Source organism: Hyperolius riggenbachi, chromosome 1, assembly GCF_040937935.1.
Source record: "Hyperolius riggenbachi isolate aHypRig1 chromosome 1, aHypRig1.pri, whole genome shotgun sequence".
NCBI lineage: Eukaryota > Metazoa > Chordata > Amphibia > Anura > Hyperoliidae > Hyperolius > Hyperolius riggenbachi.
Window position 1 is genome coordinate 677,669,457 of NC_090646.1, and position 16,644 is coordinate 677,686,100.

The 16,644-nt window shown below is 48.6% G+C and overlaps 1 protein-coding gene across 5 annotated transcripts in view; it reads left to right on the forward strand.

Annotated features, from left to right (window-relative positions):
* The window catches only part of LOC137532532 (C4b-binding protein alpha chain-like), a 732,640-nt gene that overhangs the window by 589,148 nt on the left and 126,848 nt on the right, over positions 1 to 16,644 (forward strand). For 3 of the 5 annotated variants that reach the window (XM_068253140.1, XM_068253147.1, XM_068253156.1), the window contains 2 exons: positions 264 to 446; positions 15,695 to 15,961. In XM_068253140.1, coding sequence (XP_068109241.1) covers positions 264 to 446; positions 15,695 to 15,961 — 450 coding nt within the window. The remainder of the gene's footprint in view (positions 1 to 263; positions 447 to 15,694; positions 15,962 to 16,644) is intronic. The other 2 variants (XM_068253166.1, XM_068253175.1) reach the window with 1 other exon arrangement.

Genomic DNA, 16,644 nt, shown 5'->3' on the forward strand with positions numbered 1-16,644 from the left:
CCAGTATATATAGCCAATAGTGTGGTCACATGTTGGGAAGGGGCGGAGCCTTACTCATCATTTCTGCAGTCATCAGACATTAGCACTGATGATTATAAAGCAGCAGAACTGGAAATGACAAGAATAAAGGTAGCGACACACTAGCAGACTGACACCCATTGTTTACTCTGTGATCAGAATCAAAGGGATTTATTCCTCACAGGATAATAATATTTATTACACTGTATATACAATATAATGATCTGTGTTATCTTATCTCACAGCACAATGCAGAAGACCGACTATAGAAAACCTGGAGCGTCTCTCTGCAGACAAGCAGTACTATGACAGAAGGGAAGTGATAACAGTACACTGCAAACCTGGATATTACCCATCATCAGCCAGAATGACATGTAGTAATCCTCGTACCTCCCAGCAGTGGACTCCACCCACTGTTACCTGTATAGGTGAGTAACAGCACAGTATATCTTCATCACATGTACAGTACTGTATATACTGAGCACTACGTATATTCTATGCAAACACAATACATGCTATAGCCACTATAAAGGCACAAATGCTATTGATCTCCCAGCTGCCTCCCATTATTATTATTATTATTATTTTTATTTTTTATTTATATAGCGCCAACATATTCTGCAGCGCTTTACAAAGCACAATAAGACGACAAGGGGAACATAGATATACTAACAAATGTACAGCAGACTTCCAAGCAGCACAAATATTGTGACAAGAACAGTAAACATTAGGAGGAGGACCCTGCCCTTGCGAGCGTACAATCTAGTGGGGGACACACTAGGTAAGGGGGTGGAGGATGGATGAGGCAGTGATTCTTTGCCTATGATTACAATGTGACAGAGAAGTAAATAAGGGCTATAGGCTTCAATTCATCAAAGGGTGTTCGATAACAAAACCCCAGTCCTTAAAATACCGCATTCGGTATTTTACACTTCACTGTGCTAATTCATCAATATTTTCCCATGTGCGGTAGAGGTTCGTTAAGTTACCGAAGTACTACGGCTTCAGTTCATCAAAGGCTGTTAGATAACGGCAGAGTGGTGCAGAGCAGCTTGGAATGTCTCTGTGTTGTTACAAGCTGATAACAATAGAAGGCATCCAGACATCCCTTTACATGTAAACGTGTGTTATATTTACTGTTACTTATACTGCCTCTGCTGCTCTGAATCTGTCCATCAGTGTTTCTTAACATTTTACTTCTTTGCCACAACGTAGATAAACTTCCTGGAGACTTTACAAATGCCATGCTTGGTGATTTCACCACATGCATCTTTGTATATTCAAACAGGGACTCAAAGGGTTAAACCACCGAAGGACATCTAGGGATATATTTTGTCCCGTTATCTCTGCTCACTGCCTGGGAGGTCTGGAAGCTTGTGTGGAGAAGCCTGTGTGACCTATCAGCAGCACTTGCAGGAGAACAGGGGCTGTTTCTATTGGCTGCCTGCTCCTGTTAATCAGGAAAACATTCACACAGAAGGCTTTCGAAGCCTGTAACGACAGGGGAGAGCTGGAGATAAACACCGAATGTGCTAGCGAATGTGGTAACCTTGATGAATTAACATTTACTGACATTTGCTGACATGTGTTGAGCACAAGTCGGTAATTTATCTCATTGCTCTGTGATTTCAGCTTCTCATTCGGTAACAGCTTTGATGAATTAACATTTTCTTAAGTGCTCCGTTAACTCAGCTGTTTTCAGCATTACCGAATGCGGTAATGCTTGATGAATTGAAGCCATAGAATGTTATAAGCTTGCTTGAAAAGGTGTGTTTTAAGAGTGTTTGAAGATGTCCAGGTTTGGAGCATGACGTACAGGCTGTGGAAGAGAGTTCCAGATAAGGGATGATGCTCGTGTAAAGTCCTGGATGCGAGCATGAGAGGAGGTGATCAGCTTAGAGGCCAGGAGAATTTCTTGGGAGGAGCGGAGGTTGCGGGAGGGACAATATCTTGAGATTAGTGAGGAGATGTATGGAGGAGACAACTCGTGGATGGCTTTGTATGCTAGAGTCAGGAGTTTGAACTGGATCCTCTGGGTAATAGGTAACCAGTGGAGAGAATGGCACAGTGGGGCTGCGTCGGAAGAGCGTGTGGAGAAATGAATGAGGCGGGCGGCTGAATTTAGAAGGGATTGTAGAGATGATAGCCTGTTTTTTGGTAGACCACAGAGCAGGGTGTTGCAGTAGTCTAGGCGGGAGATGATTAAGGCATGAACAAGCATTTTGGTGGCCTCTTGTGTGAGGAAGGGACGGATACGGAATATATTTTTGAGCTGGAAGTAGCAGGCGGTGGTTAATGAGGAAATGTGAGGTTTAAAGGAGAGTCAAGTATAACCCCCAAGCAGCGGGCCTTAGTGGTTGAGGTTATTTATGTGTTGTCTACAGTTATGGTTGCAATTGGTGGGGGTGTAGATTGCGATGGTGGAAAAATCACAATTTCCGTCTTACTCATGTTGAGTTTGAGGAAGCGGGAGGACATGAATGCAGAAAAGGCACGTAGACAGTCAGGGACTCTAGATAGTAGCGATGACAGATCAGGAGCTGAGAGATAGATTTGGGTGTCATCCACATAGAGGTGATACTGGTAGCCAAAACAGTTAATTAGTTGTCCCAGGCCATGAGTGTAGATTGAGAAAAGAAGTGGCCCAAGAACAGAGCCTTGAGGTACACCAACAGACAGTGGGTGTGGGGAGGAATTGGTGGTAGAGAAGGACATAGTGTAAGAGCGTCCAGAGAGATAAGAGGAGATCCAGGAATGTGCTTGTCCCTTGATTCCTAAAGATGACAGTGTCTGCAGAAGCAGAGCATGATCAACCGTGTCAAAGGCAGAGGAAAGGTCAAGGAGTATAAGAATGGAGAACTGGCCTTTGGATTTAGCTACCAGTAGGTCATTAGCAACTTTCGTGAGGACAGTCTCAGTGGAATGGTGTGTGCGGAATCCAAATTGAAAGGGATCAAGTAAGGAGTTGGTAGAGTTACCAGTCTTTCAAGATGAGATTAGAATACTATAAATGCACTTAAAGGTGTAACGATCGGTGTAACACAGAGAGAATCTGATTACCGGTGATCTGCAGTATCACCGAGAATACAGATATATCTCTAACCTCTGGACACCTGAGTAATAACTGAGTGTTTGGTGCAACAGTAATACTTTGAGAAAAGCACCCGTACAGGGGGTGCAAGGCAGTAGGAGATACTGCCTAAAGAACAGCTTCCTTCCAATGGCCTGAGGCTCCCCAAGGGGCGGAGCCAGGCAGTGAGAGGGAAGGACCAGAGTGTGAGTGACACCCGAGGTGAAGTGTCACTGACAGGTCTGTGAACTATCTCCCAACAGGGGAAAGAGTTCTCGAGGTCGGACAGGCCAGGTCGGCAACAGACAGACAGATCAGGTACAAAGACAGGAGACAGAAACGGAATCCAAGGACAAGCAGAGTTTGGCAACAGAGTATCAGATATAGCGAAGTACCAATTCAGAGATCAAGAGAGTGGTCAGGAGAGCAGGAAGTCATAACAGATATAAACAATGCCTATTCTTTAGGTGTGAGCTCCGTGATCATCAACACCCTGGAACTAGTCTGATATATAACAGAGAGGTAATACAGTTCCCTAGTCTTGGGTGTAAGTTCCTTGATCATCAACACCCTGGAACTAGTCTGAAGTATAACAGAATGTTAACACAGTTCCCTAGTCTTGGGTGTGAGTTCCTTGATCATCAACACCCTGGAACTAGCCTGAAGTATAACAGAACGATAATACAATCCCCTAGTCTTGGGTGTGAGTTCCTTGATCATCAACACCCTGGAACTAGTCTGAAGTATAACAGAGAATAACAACACAGATTAGCAAAAGGTCTGAGTGCTACCACGTAGTGATCGCAACGGCAGACACCAGAGAAATGACCAGCATCCAGTATATATACCCTAGCGCTCTCCAGGGCCTCCCCTAAGTGCTGGACCAATGGGAAGTGGTAAATTTGTCAGCTGACCGTCTTGGTCAGCTGACACCTTTCTGGCTGTCATAAAAGCTCTGCCTCTCAACGCGCGTGCGCGTCCTTCTGAACCTGTGTGGACTATCAGTCCCAGCCACACCAGATCTGTTTTGCAATGTATCCGCTGTGCAGGACACGGAACCAGCCGCACCGCTATCCGAGCACGCGGCGGTTTCTCCGCGTTCCGCCATGCGGACAGATGTAGGCCTATGCGTGCAAACCACCGCTTCGGACGCGGAATCCGCCATGTTGAACGCGGAATCAGCCGCCTTATCTTGAGTACTCGCGGCGGCTTTTCCGCGTTTTCTCACAGTACCCCCCCCTGAGGAGTGGACTCCGGACAGCTCCTACCCGGTTTCTCAGGATATAAGGTGTGGAACTCCCTCTTTAATTTATCGGCATGCATGCGACACTCAGGTACCCACGTTCTCTCCTCAATGCCATACCCTTTCCAGTGAACCAGATACTGCACTGAGTTCTGTACAACACGTGAATCTAAAATCTTTTCTACTTCGTACTCAGGTTGGTCATCTACCATCACAGGAGGAGGAGGAGTGGAACCTACATGCACTGCTGGCTTAAGCAGGGACACATGAAAGGATCTTACACCACGCATGCTTGCAGGAAGATCAATGGCATAAGTAACATTGTTGATCTTCCTGGTTACTGAAAAAGGGCCCACAAATCTGGGTCCTAACTTGGGCGAGGGCTGTTTCAGGGTCAAATGACGCGTGGACACCCAGACCAAGTCTCCTGGCCGGAGCTTCCACTCTAAGGAGCGTCTCTTGTCAGCTTGATCTTTCTGACTTTGAAAAGCCTTCTCCAAATTACTTTTCACGATCCCCCAAATGTTTTTAAACGACGTTTGCCAAGCCTCCAAAGCTGGAAACAGGGTGGAAGCTACTGGGAGTGGGGAGAACTTAGGCAACTTTCCAGTTACCACCTGAAACGAAGAAAATCCAGAGGAAGAGCTTTTCAAATTATTGTGCGCAAATTCTGCAAACGGCAAGAATTTGACCCAATCATTTTGTGCATCCGTAACATAACACCTTAGAAATTGTTCCAATGACTGATTAATTCTCTCAGTCTGCCCATTGGTTTGTGGGTGGTAGCCTGACAAAAACGACAGTTCCATGCCCATTTGATGACAAAATGCCCTCCAAAATTTGGAAATAAATTGGACTCCCCGATCTGACACAATGTTTTCCGGAATGCCATGTAGCCGGAAAATGTGGATGATGAAAAGATCGGCCAACTCCTGGGCCGAGGGGAGTCCTTTCAGGGGCACAAAATGGGCCATTTTACTGAAACGGTCGACTACCACCCAAATGACCGACATGCCCTCAGACTTCGGAAGCTCACCCACAAAATCCATGGACAAATCGGTCCACGGTTCACTCGGGGTGGGCAAAGGCTGCAACGTTCCCACAGGTGTCAGACGGGAGGGTTTGCTTCTCGCACACACTGCACACTCTCTAACATACTCCTTGCAGTCAGTTGTTAATGAAGGCCACCAAGCACACCTGGCAACGAGGTCCAGTGTTCTGGTGGCCCAAGGATGTCCAGCATTCTTGTGGGAGTGGAACAACTGCAATATCTAGAGACGAAATGGCAGTGGTACAAACATCACCCCTTCAGGCTTTCCTTCAGGGACATCCTGCTGGAAGGGACTTAAAGTCTCCATCCAGTTTCTCCAGGTCTCTGTGGCTGCCAACACTACTCTCTGTGGGATAATAGTCTCTGGGTCTGAGGGCTGTGCTGTCTCTGGCTCAAAGCATCTGGACAAAGCATCTGCTTTAATGTTTTTGCTACCCGGAGTGTACGTAATTACAAATCTGAATCTCGAGAAAAACAGTGACCACCGAGCCTGACAGGGACTCAATCTCTTAGCCCCCTCAATGTACTCCAAATTTTTGTGATCAGTGTAAACGGTAATCGTATGTTCTGCTCCTTCTAGCCAGTGGCGCCATTCCTCGAAGGCCAATTTAATGGCTAGGAGCTCTCTGTTGCCTATATCGTAGTTCTTCTCTGCTGGTGAAAACTAGTGTTGGGCGAACACCTAGATGTTCGGGTTCGCGAACGTTCGCCGAACATCGCCGCGATGTTCGGGTGTTCGCGCCGAACTCCGAACATAATGGAAGTCAATGGGGACCCGAACTTTCGTGCTTTGTAAAGCTTCCTTACATGCTACATACCCCAAATTAGCAGGGTATGTGCACCTTGGGAGTGGGTACAAGGGGAAAAAAATATTTGAAAAAGAGCTTATAGTTTTTGAGAAAATTGATTGTAAAGTTTCAAAGGAAAAACTATCTTTTAAATGTGGAGAATGTCATGTTTCTTTGCACAGGTAACATGCTTTTTGTCGCCATGCCATATAAGTGTAATACAGAGAAGAGGTTCCAGGAAAAGGGACCGGTAACGCTAACCCAGCACCAGCAGCAGCACACGTGATGGAACAGGAGGAGGCGCAGGAGGAGAAGGCCACGCTTTGAGACACAACAACCCAGGCCTTGCATGAGGACAAGAAGCGTGCGGATAGCATGCTTTTTACCGCCATGCATGCAGTCATAAATGTAATAAAGATAAGAGGTTCAATAAACAGGGACAGGGCGGCACGCTAACCCAGCAGCAGCAGCAGCAGCAGCAGATGTGATGGAACAGGAGGAGGCGCAGGAGGAGAAGGCCACGCTTTGTGAGACACAACAACCCAGGCCTTGCATGAGGACAAAAAGCGTGCGGATAGCATGCTTTGTACCGCCATGCAGTCATAAATGTAATAAAGATAAGAGGTTCCATAAACAGGGACCGGTAACGCTAACCCAGCACCAGCAGCAGCACACGTGATGGAACAGGAGGAGGCGCAGGAGGAGAAGGCCACGCTTTGAGACACAACAACCCAGGCCTTGCATGAGGACAAGAAGCGTGCGGATAGCATGCTTTTTACCGCCATGCATGCAGTCATAAATGTAATAAAGATAAGAGGTTCAATGAACAGGGACAGGGCGGCACGCTAACCCAGCAGCAGCAGCAGCAGCACACGTGATGGAACAGGAGGAGGCGCAGGAGGAGAAGGCCACGCTTTGTGAGACACAACAACCCAGGCCTTGCATGAGGACAAAAAGCGTGCGGATAGCATGCTTTGTACCGCCATGCAGTCATAAATGTAATAAAGATAAGAGGTTCCATAAACAGGGACCGGGCGGCAACGCTAACGCAGCAGCAGCAGCAGCACACGTGATGGAACAGGAGCAGGCGCAGGAGGAGAAGGCCATGCTTTTTGAGACACAACAACACCGGCCTTGCATGAGGACAAAAAGCGTGCGGATATAGCAGCAATGCTTTTTGTCGCCATGCAGTCATAAATGTAATAAAGATGAGAGGTTCAATAAACAGGGACCGGAAACGCTAAACCATCCCAGATGTTCATTGGTCATGTTACTTGGTTGGGGTCCTGGAGTGTTGCGTAGTCGTTTCCAATCCAGGATTGATTCATTTTAATTTGAGTAAGACGGTCTGCATTTTCTGTGGAGAGGCGGATACGCCGATCTGTGACGATGCCTCCGGCAGCACTGAAACAGCATTCCGACATAACGCTGGCTGCCGGGCAAGCCAGTACCTCTATTGCGTACATTGCCAGTTCGTGCCAGGTGTCTAGCTTCATGCCCGGTTTCAGGTCCAGCGGTGCCAGCCACAAATCCGTCTGTTCCTTTATTCCCCTCCAAATTTCCTCCCCTGTGTGCTGCTTATCCCCAAGGCAGATCAGCTTCAGCAACGCTTGCTGACGCATGCCAACAGCTGTGCTGCACTGCTTCCACGATCCTACTGCTGCTGGAGCTGGGTTAGCGTTTCCGGATGAGGTACAGCTTTGAGATGCGTTGGAGGAGAAGGAGTCAGAGAGGTAGGTGCTGCTGTTGTTATCCAGTGGGAGGGACGGCGGTGCAGCTGTTTGCGGCGTGGGCAACACCCGCGCCGTAGCAGGTGAGGAATCGCTGCCAGGCTCCACAAGGTTCACCCAGTGCGCGGTAAGGGAGATGTATCGACCCTGGCCGAACGCACTCGTCCAGGTGTCAGTGGTGAGGTGAACCTTGCAGGCAACGGCATTCTTCAAGCTTCGGGTTATTTAGCTGACCACGTGCTCATGCAACTCAGGCACTGCAGAGCGCGCAAAGTGGTAGCGGCTGGGAACCACGTAACGTGGGATGGCCACTGACATCATGCCCTTGAAGCTGTTTGTCTCCACCACTCGATATGGCAGCATTTCGCAGGCCAGAAGCTTGGCTATGCTGGCTGCCTGTTACTGCCACGGCCCGGGGGTCATTTGCTGGCAATTTCCTCTTGCGCTCAAACATCTCCGAGACAGACAACTTAACCGTAGGGCTGCACACCGAAGGGCTGTTGGTTGTTGTGTTTGATGAACACTGGGAGACCTCAAGAGCACTAGTCCGGAAAGTGACAGTGTCAGCGTCGTCTGATGTTTGTGAATGTTGTGAACCACGCAATGGCTGGGCTACTGCTGCTGCTGAGGCGGGTCTGGTGGTGAGTCTGGTGAACCCAAGGGAGGCAGTGTTGCTGGTGGTACCCTGTCCTGCCGCGTTTGCCCACAGAGTGGGATGTTTGGATAGAATGTGGCGGCTCATGCTGGTGGTGGAGAGGTTGTTAATACTTTTTCCCCTGCTCAGGCGGGTCTTGCACACCTTGCAAATCGCCATGGTAACATCCTCAGTGCAGTCTTCAAAGAAAGCCCAGACTTTGGAGCACCTGCCTTGCTGGTGATTTCTGTTTGCGCCTCTTTTGCCTCTCACTTGAACTTCCACGCTTGCGGTGCCTGAAATTGCGCGCCGCCTACCTTGTGGCACAAGGCGAACTCGTGCAGCAGTGGGTTCCTCAACAGACTCATCTGTGCTGCTGCTACGACGGCGATGTTCTCGTTCACAAACAAAATCTGGGTCTATGTCCACATTGTCCATACCCTCCTCTTCCATCTCCTCAAACTCGTCATATGTCATTGTGGGGGGCCGCCGCGGTGGAGTAGAGCTCCCCAGAACAACCTCTGCGCAGCTCACTCCAACGTCGTCTGGTTATCTGGCAGTTGTGTGCGTGGTGCCGCTGCCGGTTGTGTCAGCTTTGTGCCCACTGGCTCCTTGTAACTGGCTGAGGACTCGGACCTCGTGCGTGATGTGCTGGTGCTGCTTAACCCACTGCTGGACGCTTGAGAGGTCATCCAAGTAATTATCTGGTCCTGTTCTATTGGATCTGTGAGAGTGGTTGTCCTGGACAACATGGGCGGTATTGAGTGGGTTTTCTTGGGTGCTCCCCTGTGGCCTGTACGTGAACCGTCAGGGGAAACACCTCTTCCCTTGCCCCTCCCTCTTTCACCGGATTTCTCCTTCATTTCACTTATCCTTAAAGTACACGCTGACTGGCAGCAGTACAGTGGCAGTACAGAAATGCTATACAGTGGTGGGTAAGCGGTGTACCACTATTGCCAGCAGCGACACAGAGCACAATGCTATACAGTGGCGGGTGAGCGGTGTACTACTGTTCCCAGCAGACACAGAGTGGCAGTAAACACAATGCTATATAGTGTGGCTGAGCCGTGTACACAGAGTGGCATTAAACACAATGCTATATAGTCTGCTATATAGTCACCCCGAACGGGGTGATGTTCTGCAGAACCCGAACAGTGGCAAACACTGTTCGCCCAACACTACTGGGAACGCAGATTTTAGTACCTAAACACACGATACAACATGTTTTCCGGGGTCGGACTCTGAGGCACATACAGATGGTCCCGATCATCATCCTCATCATACAACTCTTCTCCTGAGTCTGACCCACCCACCACCTCTGCCACCCCAACATCCCCAGACACAGACCCCTCATCGTCCTAAACATTAACTTGGGATGCTGCTGGCCTGAGCCAGACCTCCTCCTCCACATCAGGCCCCATCATCTCCTCAATGGCAGCCCTCATTAATCGCTCTGGCGACGGACCGATGGACACAACGTTCTCCTCCGGGGAGGGCTGCTGCTGACCACTGGCTGCTGGGGTGGATGTTATAGCTTGCGTGGGGCTTTGGCTGTTGCTGTTGTTGGGAGTGCTGCTCACAGCGGAGGTCTCTGGGGAACTCATGTTGAGCTCATATAGTGGTTGACGGTGAGTGGAGTATTACTGATCCCAGCAATATACACACTGACTGGCAGAGTACGCAATGCTATATAGTGTGGCTGAGCGGTGTACACAAAGTGGCAGTAAACACAATGCTATATAGTCTGGCTGAGCGAGCGGTGTACTACTGTTCCCAGCAGAATCAGAGTGGCAGTAAACAATGGTATATAGTCTGGCTGAGCGGTGTACACAGAGTGTCAGTAAACAATGGTATATAGTCTGGCTGAGCGGTGTACACAGAGTGTCAGTAAACAATGGTATATAGTCTGGCTGAGCGGTGTACACAGAGTGTCAGTAAACAATGGTATATAGTCTGGCTGAGCGGTGTACACAGAGTGTCAGTAAACACAATGCTATATATAGCGTGGCTGAGCGAGGTGCACAGTGGCAGTACACACAATGCTATATAGTCAGGCTGAGCGGTGTACACAGAGTGTCAGTAAACAATGGTATATAGTCTGGCTGAGCGGTGTACACAGAGTGTCAGTAAACAATGATATATAGTCTGGCTGAGCCGTGTACACAGAGTGTCAGTAAACAATGGTATATAGTCTGGCTGAGCCGTGTACACAGAGTGTCAGTAAACAATGGTATATAGTCTGGCTGAGTGGTGTACACAGAGTGTCAGTAAACAATGATATATAGTCTGGCTGAGCCGTGTACACAGAGTGTCAGTAAACAATGGTATATAGTCTGGCTGAGCGGTGTACACAGAGTGTCAGTAAACACAATGCTATATATAGCGTGGCTGAGCAAGGTGCACAGTGGCAGTACACACAATGCTATATAGTCAGGCTGAGCGGTGTACACAGAGTGTCAGTAAACAATGGTATATAGGCTGGTTGAGCGGTGTACACAGAGTGTCAGTAAACACAATGCTATATATAGCGTGGCTGAGCGAGGTGCACAGTGGCAGTACACACAATGCTATATAGTCAGGCTGAGCGGTGTACACAGAGTGTCAGTAAACAATGGTATATAGTCTGGCTGAGCGGTGTACACAGAGTGTCAGTAAACACAATGCTATATATAGCGTGGCTGAGCGAGGTGCACAGTGGCAGTACACACAATGCTATATAGTCAGGCTAAGCCGTGTACACAGAGTGTCAGAAAACACAATGCTATATATAGCGTGGCTGAGCGAGGTGCACAGTGGCAGTACACACAATGCTATATAGTCAGGCTAAGCCGTGTACACAGAGTGTCAGAAAACACAATGCTATATATAGCGTGGCTGAGCGAGGTACACAGTGGCAGTAAACAATGCTATATATAGTCTGGCTGAGCGAGCGGTGTACTACTGTTCCCAGCAGCGACACACAATGACTGGGGGGGACCCTGGCTAGCGTGGCTGGAGCGCGAACTACCCTGCCTGCCTACCCAAAGCTAAACCCACAGACAAATGGCGGAGATATGACGTGGTTCGGGTATTTATTTACCCGAACCACGTGACCGTTCGGCCAATCAGAGCGCGTTCGGGTCCGAACCACGTGACCCGTTCGGCCAATCACAGCGCTAGCCGAACGTTCGGGGAACGTTCGGCCATGCGCTCTTAGTTCGGCCATGTGGCCGAACGGTTTGGCCGAGCACCGTCAGGTGTTCGGCCGAACTCGAACATCACCCAAACAGGGTGATGTTCTGCAGAACCCGAACAGTGGCGAACACTGTTCGCCCAACACTAGTGAAAACCTACGAGAGAAATAGGCACACGGTGTAATCTTCCCTGCAACCCAGAACGCTGAGACAGCACAGCCCCCACCCCGACCTCCGAGGCGTCTACCTCCACAATAAAGGGATAGGAGGTGTCAACGTGTCTCAAAATGGGTGCAGAGAAAAATAATTATTTTAAGGTGGAGAAAGCAGCCAGAGCCTCTGGGGACCAGTGGTTGGTATCTTCCCCTTTCTTTGTGAGACTGGTGAGGGGCGCTATGACTGTGGAGTACCCCTTTATGAACCTTCTATAGTAATTAGCGAATCCCAAAAATCTCTGGAGGGATTTCAGTCCTACTGGCTGTGGCCACTCCAGGACAGCAGAGACTTTGGCAGGATCCATAGACAGGCCCGAGGTGGAAATTATGTATCCCAGAAAGGTGACAGATGTTACCTCAAAAATGCATTTCTCCAATTTAGCGTAAAGCATGTTCTGTCTTAACTTATGCAACACCCATTTGACATGAGCCCTGTGCTCAGAAAGGTTATCTGAGAAGATCAGTATATCATCTAGATATACCAGGACAAATTTACCCAATACCTCCCTGAATACTTCATTAATGAGTTCCTGAAAGACGGCCGTAGCGTTACACAACCCGAAGGGCATCACCAGATACTCGTAATGCCCATCGGGTGTGTTAAAGTCCGTCTTCCACTCATCGCCCTCTCTGATCCGCACCAGGTTGTATGCACCCCGCAAATCCAATTTCGAAAAAATCTTAGCACTGGTGACCTGAGTAAATAAATCATCTATCAAAGGCAACGGATAGCGATTTTTTTTTACTGTGATTTTATTCAGGCCCCGGTAATCAATGCATGGCCGAAGGCCTCCGTCTTTTTTCTTAACAAAAAAGAAACCTGCTCCGGCAGGCGACCGGGAAGGGCGAATGAAACCCTTAGCTAAGTTTTCACGGATGTACTCTTGCATGGCCACTTTTTCTGGCCCAGACAAATTGTAGAGATGGCCTCTAGGGGGCATACAACCAGATCGGAGGTCGATGGGGCAATCGAAAGGGTGATGTGGAGGTAGTTTATCTGCAGCTTTGGGACAAAACACATCTGAAAATTCAGAATATTGTTCCGGTACCCCCTCCACATGAATTCTGGTCTGACCCAAGGTCACCTTCACTAAACAATGATGAAAGCAATGGGCTGACCAGGTTGTTAGCTGACCAGTGACCCAATTGATCTGAGGGGAGTGAAGGTGTAACCAGGGCATACCAAGGATGATAGTGGAGGTGGTCATGTGTAACACAAAAAAATGCAACTTCTCCCTATGCAGCACCCCTATAGAGACTCCCACCTCTGGTGTCTGAGACAGAGGATGGTTACGTTGCAGAGGGGAATCATCCACTGCCGTAACTTGGATAGGTGGTGTCACTGGGGTGAGTGGAATACCCAATTTCTTAGCAAATTCATAATCCATAAAATTAGCCGCTGAGCCTGAATCAACGAAGGCCTCAGTGACTTCAGATTTATCTTCCCAAGTAATCGTGCAAGGAAGAAGCAACCTTTTATCATCTAGGGGTAAAAGTTGTACGCCAAGGGTATTACCCCCAACTACTCCTAGGCAGTAGCGTTTCCCGACTTCTTAGGGCAATTCTGAACTCTATGTCCCCCCTCTGCACAATAAAGACATAACTGCTCGGAAATTCTGCGTCTGCGCTCCACTTGCGACAATTTTGACCGACCAATCTGCATTGGCTCAGGTCGAGGTGAAACGGGAGGAGGTGGAGTCACCGGAGGTGCTGCGTAGGACCCCATTCTTACATGGCTTCTACCCCGGGTCTGTCTCTGATAGTGTAGCCTACGGTCGATCCTGATGGCCGATGAAATGGCCTCATCAATGGTCTTAGGTTCAGGCTGACTTAACATTAGATCAGAGACCTCATCTGACAACCCTGATAGAAAACAATCTAATAGAGCAAAGGTGTCCCACCTGGCTGACACTGACCACCTTTTGAATTCAGCAGCATACTCCTCGACCGGACTCTTGCCTTGACGTAATAATTTGAGCTTCCGCTCAGAAGTCGAGGCAATGTCTGGGTCATCGTAAATTATTGCCATGGCTTTAAAAAATTCCTCTACAGAGGTCAGGGCTAAGTCTCCAGCGGGTAAACTGTACGCCCAGGTCTGGGAATCGCCTGATAACAAAGTCTTAATAAATGTGACCCTTTGGGCTATGGTTCCTGAAGATCTAGGTCTCAACTCAAAGTATGATAACACTCTACTCCTAAAATTTCGGAAATCAGATCTGTGGCCAGAAAATTTTTCAGGTACAGGCATACGTATGTCTGTGCTAGGAGGGGATCGCACCTCATCCACAGCCGTCTGAAGGGTTTGTACAGATCCAGACATGGCTTTTATTAGCGTCTGGTGGCTACCCAGCACTTGGTTGATGTTCTCCACCGAAGTGGTAAGTGTGCCCAGACGGCTGGTGAGAGTGTCCATTTGTGTTTGGTCTGCCGTTCTGTAACGATTGGTGTAACACAGAGAGATTCTGATTACCGGTGATCTGCAGTATCACAGAGAATACAGATATATACCCGATTATAGATGATCTGCAGTATCACCGATAATCAGATATATCTCTAACCTCTGGACACCTGAGTAATAACTGAGTGTTTGGTGCAACAGTAATACTTTGAGGAAAGCACCCGTACAGGGGGTGCAAGGCAGTAGGAGATACTGCCTAAAGAACAGCTTCCTTCCAATGGCCTGAGGCTCCCCAAGGGGCGGAGCCAGGCAGTGAGAGGGAAGGACCAGAGTGTGAGTGACACCCGAGGTGAAGTGTCACTGACAGGTCTGTGAACTATCTCCCAACAGGGGAAAGAGTTCTCGAGGTCGGACTGGCCAGGTCGGCAACAGACAGACAGATCAGGTACAAAGACAGGAGACAGAAACGGAATCCAAGGACAAGCAGAGTTTGGCAACAGAGTATCAGATATAGCGAAGTACCAATTCAGAGATCAAGAGAGTGGTCAGGAGAGCAGGAAGTCATAACAGATATAAACAATGCCTATTCTTTAGGTGTGAGCTCTGTGATCATCAACACCCTGGAACTAGTCTGATATATAACAGAGAGGTAATACAGTTCCCTAGTCTTGGGTGTGAGTTCCTTGATCATCAACACCCTGGAACTAGTCTGAAGTATAACAGAACGATAATACAATTCCCTAGTCTTGGGTGTGAGTTCCTTGATCATCAACACCCTGGAACTAGTCTGAAGTATAACAGAGAATAACAACACAGATTAGCAAAAGGTCTGAGTGCTACCACGTAGTGATCGCAACGGCAGACACCAGAGAAATGACCAGCATCCAGTATATATACCCTAGCGCTCTCCAGCGCCTCCCCTAAGTGCTGGACCAATGGGAAGTGGTACATTTGTCAGCTGACCGGCTTGGTCAGCTGACACATTTCTGGCTGTCATAAAAGCTCTGCCTCTCAACGCGCGCGTGCGTCCTTCTGAACCTGTGTGGACTATCAGTCCCAGCCACACCAGATCTGTTTTGCAATGTATCCGCTGTGCAGGACGTGGAACCATCCGCACCGCTATCTGAGCACGCGGCGCTTTCTCCGCGTTCCACCATGCGGACAGATGTAGGCCTATGCGTGCAAACCGCCGCGTCGGACGCGGAATCCGCCATGTTGAACGCGGAATCAGCCGCCTTATCTTGAGTACTCGCGGCGGCTTTTCCGCATTTTCTCACAAAAGGATACCAGAGCCCAAATAAAGACGAGAAACTTTCATCCTTTGGTACCTTTAATTGAGAGTGTAATTCCGTTTTATAATCTTGTCTGTGTCAGGAGTGACAGTGCCGGATGTAGCAGCCACCTCCACCAGCATCAGCTTCTGGATCTCATGTTCTCCTGAATGTCCTCCTGGCTGGGGATTCACCACCATCTGCTGTGATGAGACAACATCTCCTCCATCATGTAACACTTCATCTGATGGAAGAAATGTGACATTCTCCAGCCTACAGCCTCTAGCACTGTACAGGATCACCACCACACTGCACAGGGATGGGACGTCACACCTTGTATGGAGCAGCAACGTCACAGCACAGGAGCCAGGTGAGTTATTATTCACTTTGTACTAATACTGCATCCTTTGTGAAATAACTGGACCAGTAGCAATAAAGGGAACCTAAACTGAGAAAGGTTTAGATTTTTCCTTTTAAAATAATACCAGTTGCCTGACTCTCCTGCTGATCCTGTGTCTCTAATACTTTTAGCCACAGCCCCTGAACAAGCATGCAGCAGATCAGGTGCTCTGACTGAAGTCAGACTGGATTAGCTGCATGCGTGTTTCAGGTGTGTGATTCACACACTACTGCAGCCAAAGAGATCAGCAGGACTGCCAGGCAACTGGTATTGTTTAAAAGGAAACATGCATATCCCTCTCAGTTAAGGTTCCCTTTAAGGTTTAAAGAGACCCTGAATTCTCTTTTTTTCCTCTGCGTTTTTGTCTTATAATCCTGTTCAGCATGAAATCCCCAGTGAAATCGCCATATCCCCATGGCAGATGGGTGATTTATGGCAGAGGAGTAGCCCTGCAGAGCACAGGGCTTCACTTCCTCAATGAGGCAGAGCTTTCAGCTGTAGCTCTGCCTCCTCCACAGTCAATCTCTGCTGATCGCCGCCTCTCTCCGCCCCTCTCAGTCTTCTTTCGCTGAGAGGGGCAGGGAGGAGGCGGAGATCCGCTGAGATTGATTGCAGAGGAGACAGAGCTACAGTTCAAAGCCCCGCCTCTCCAG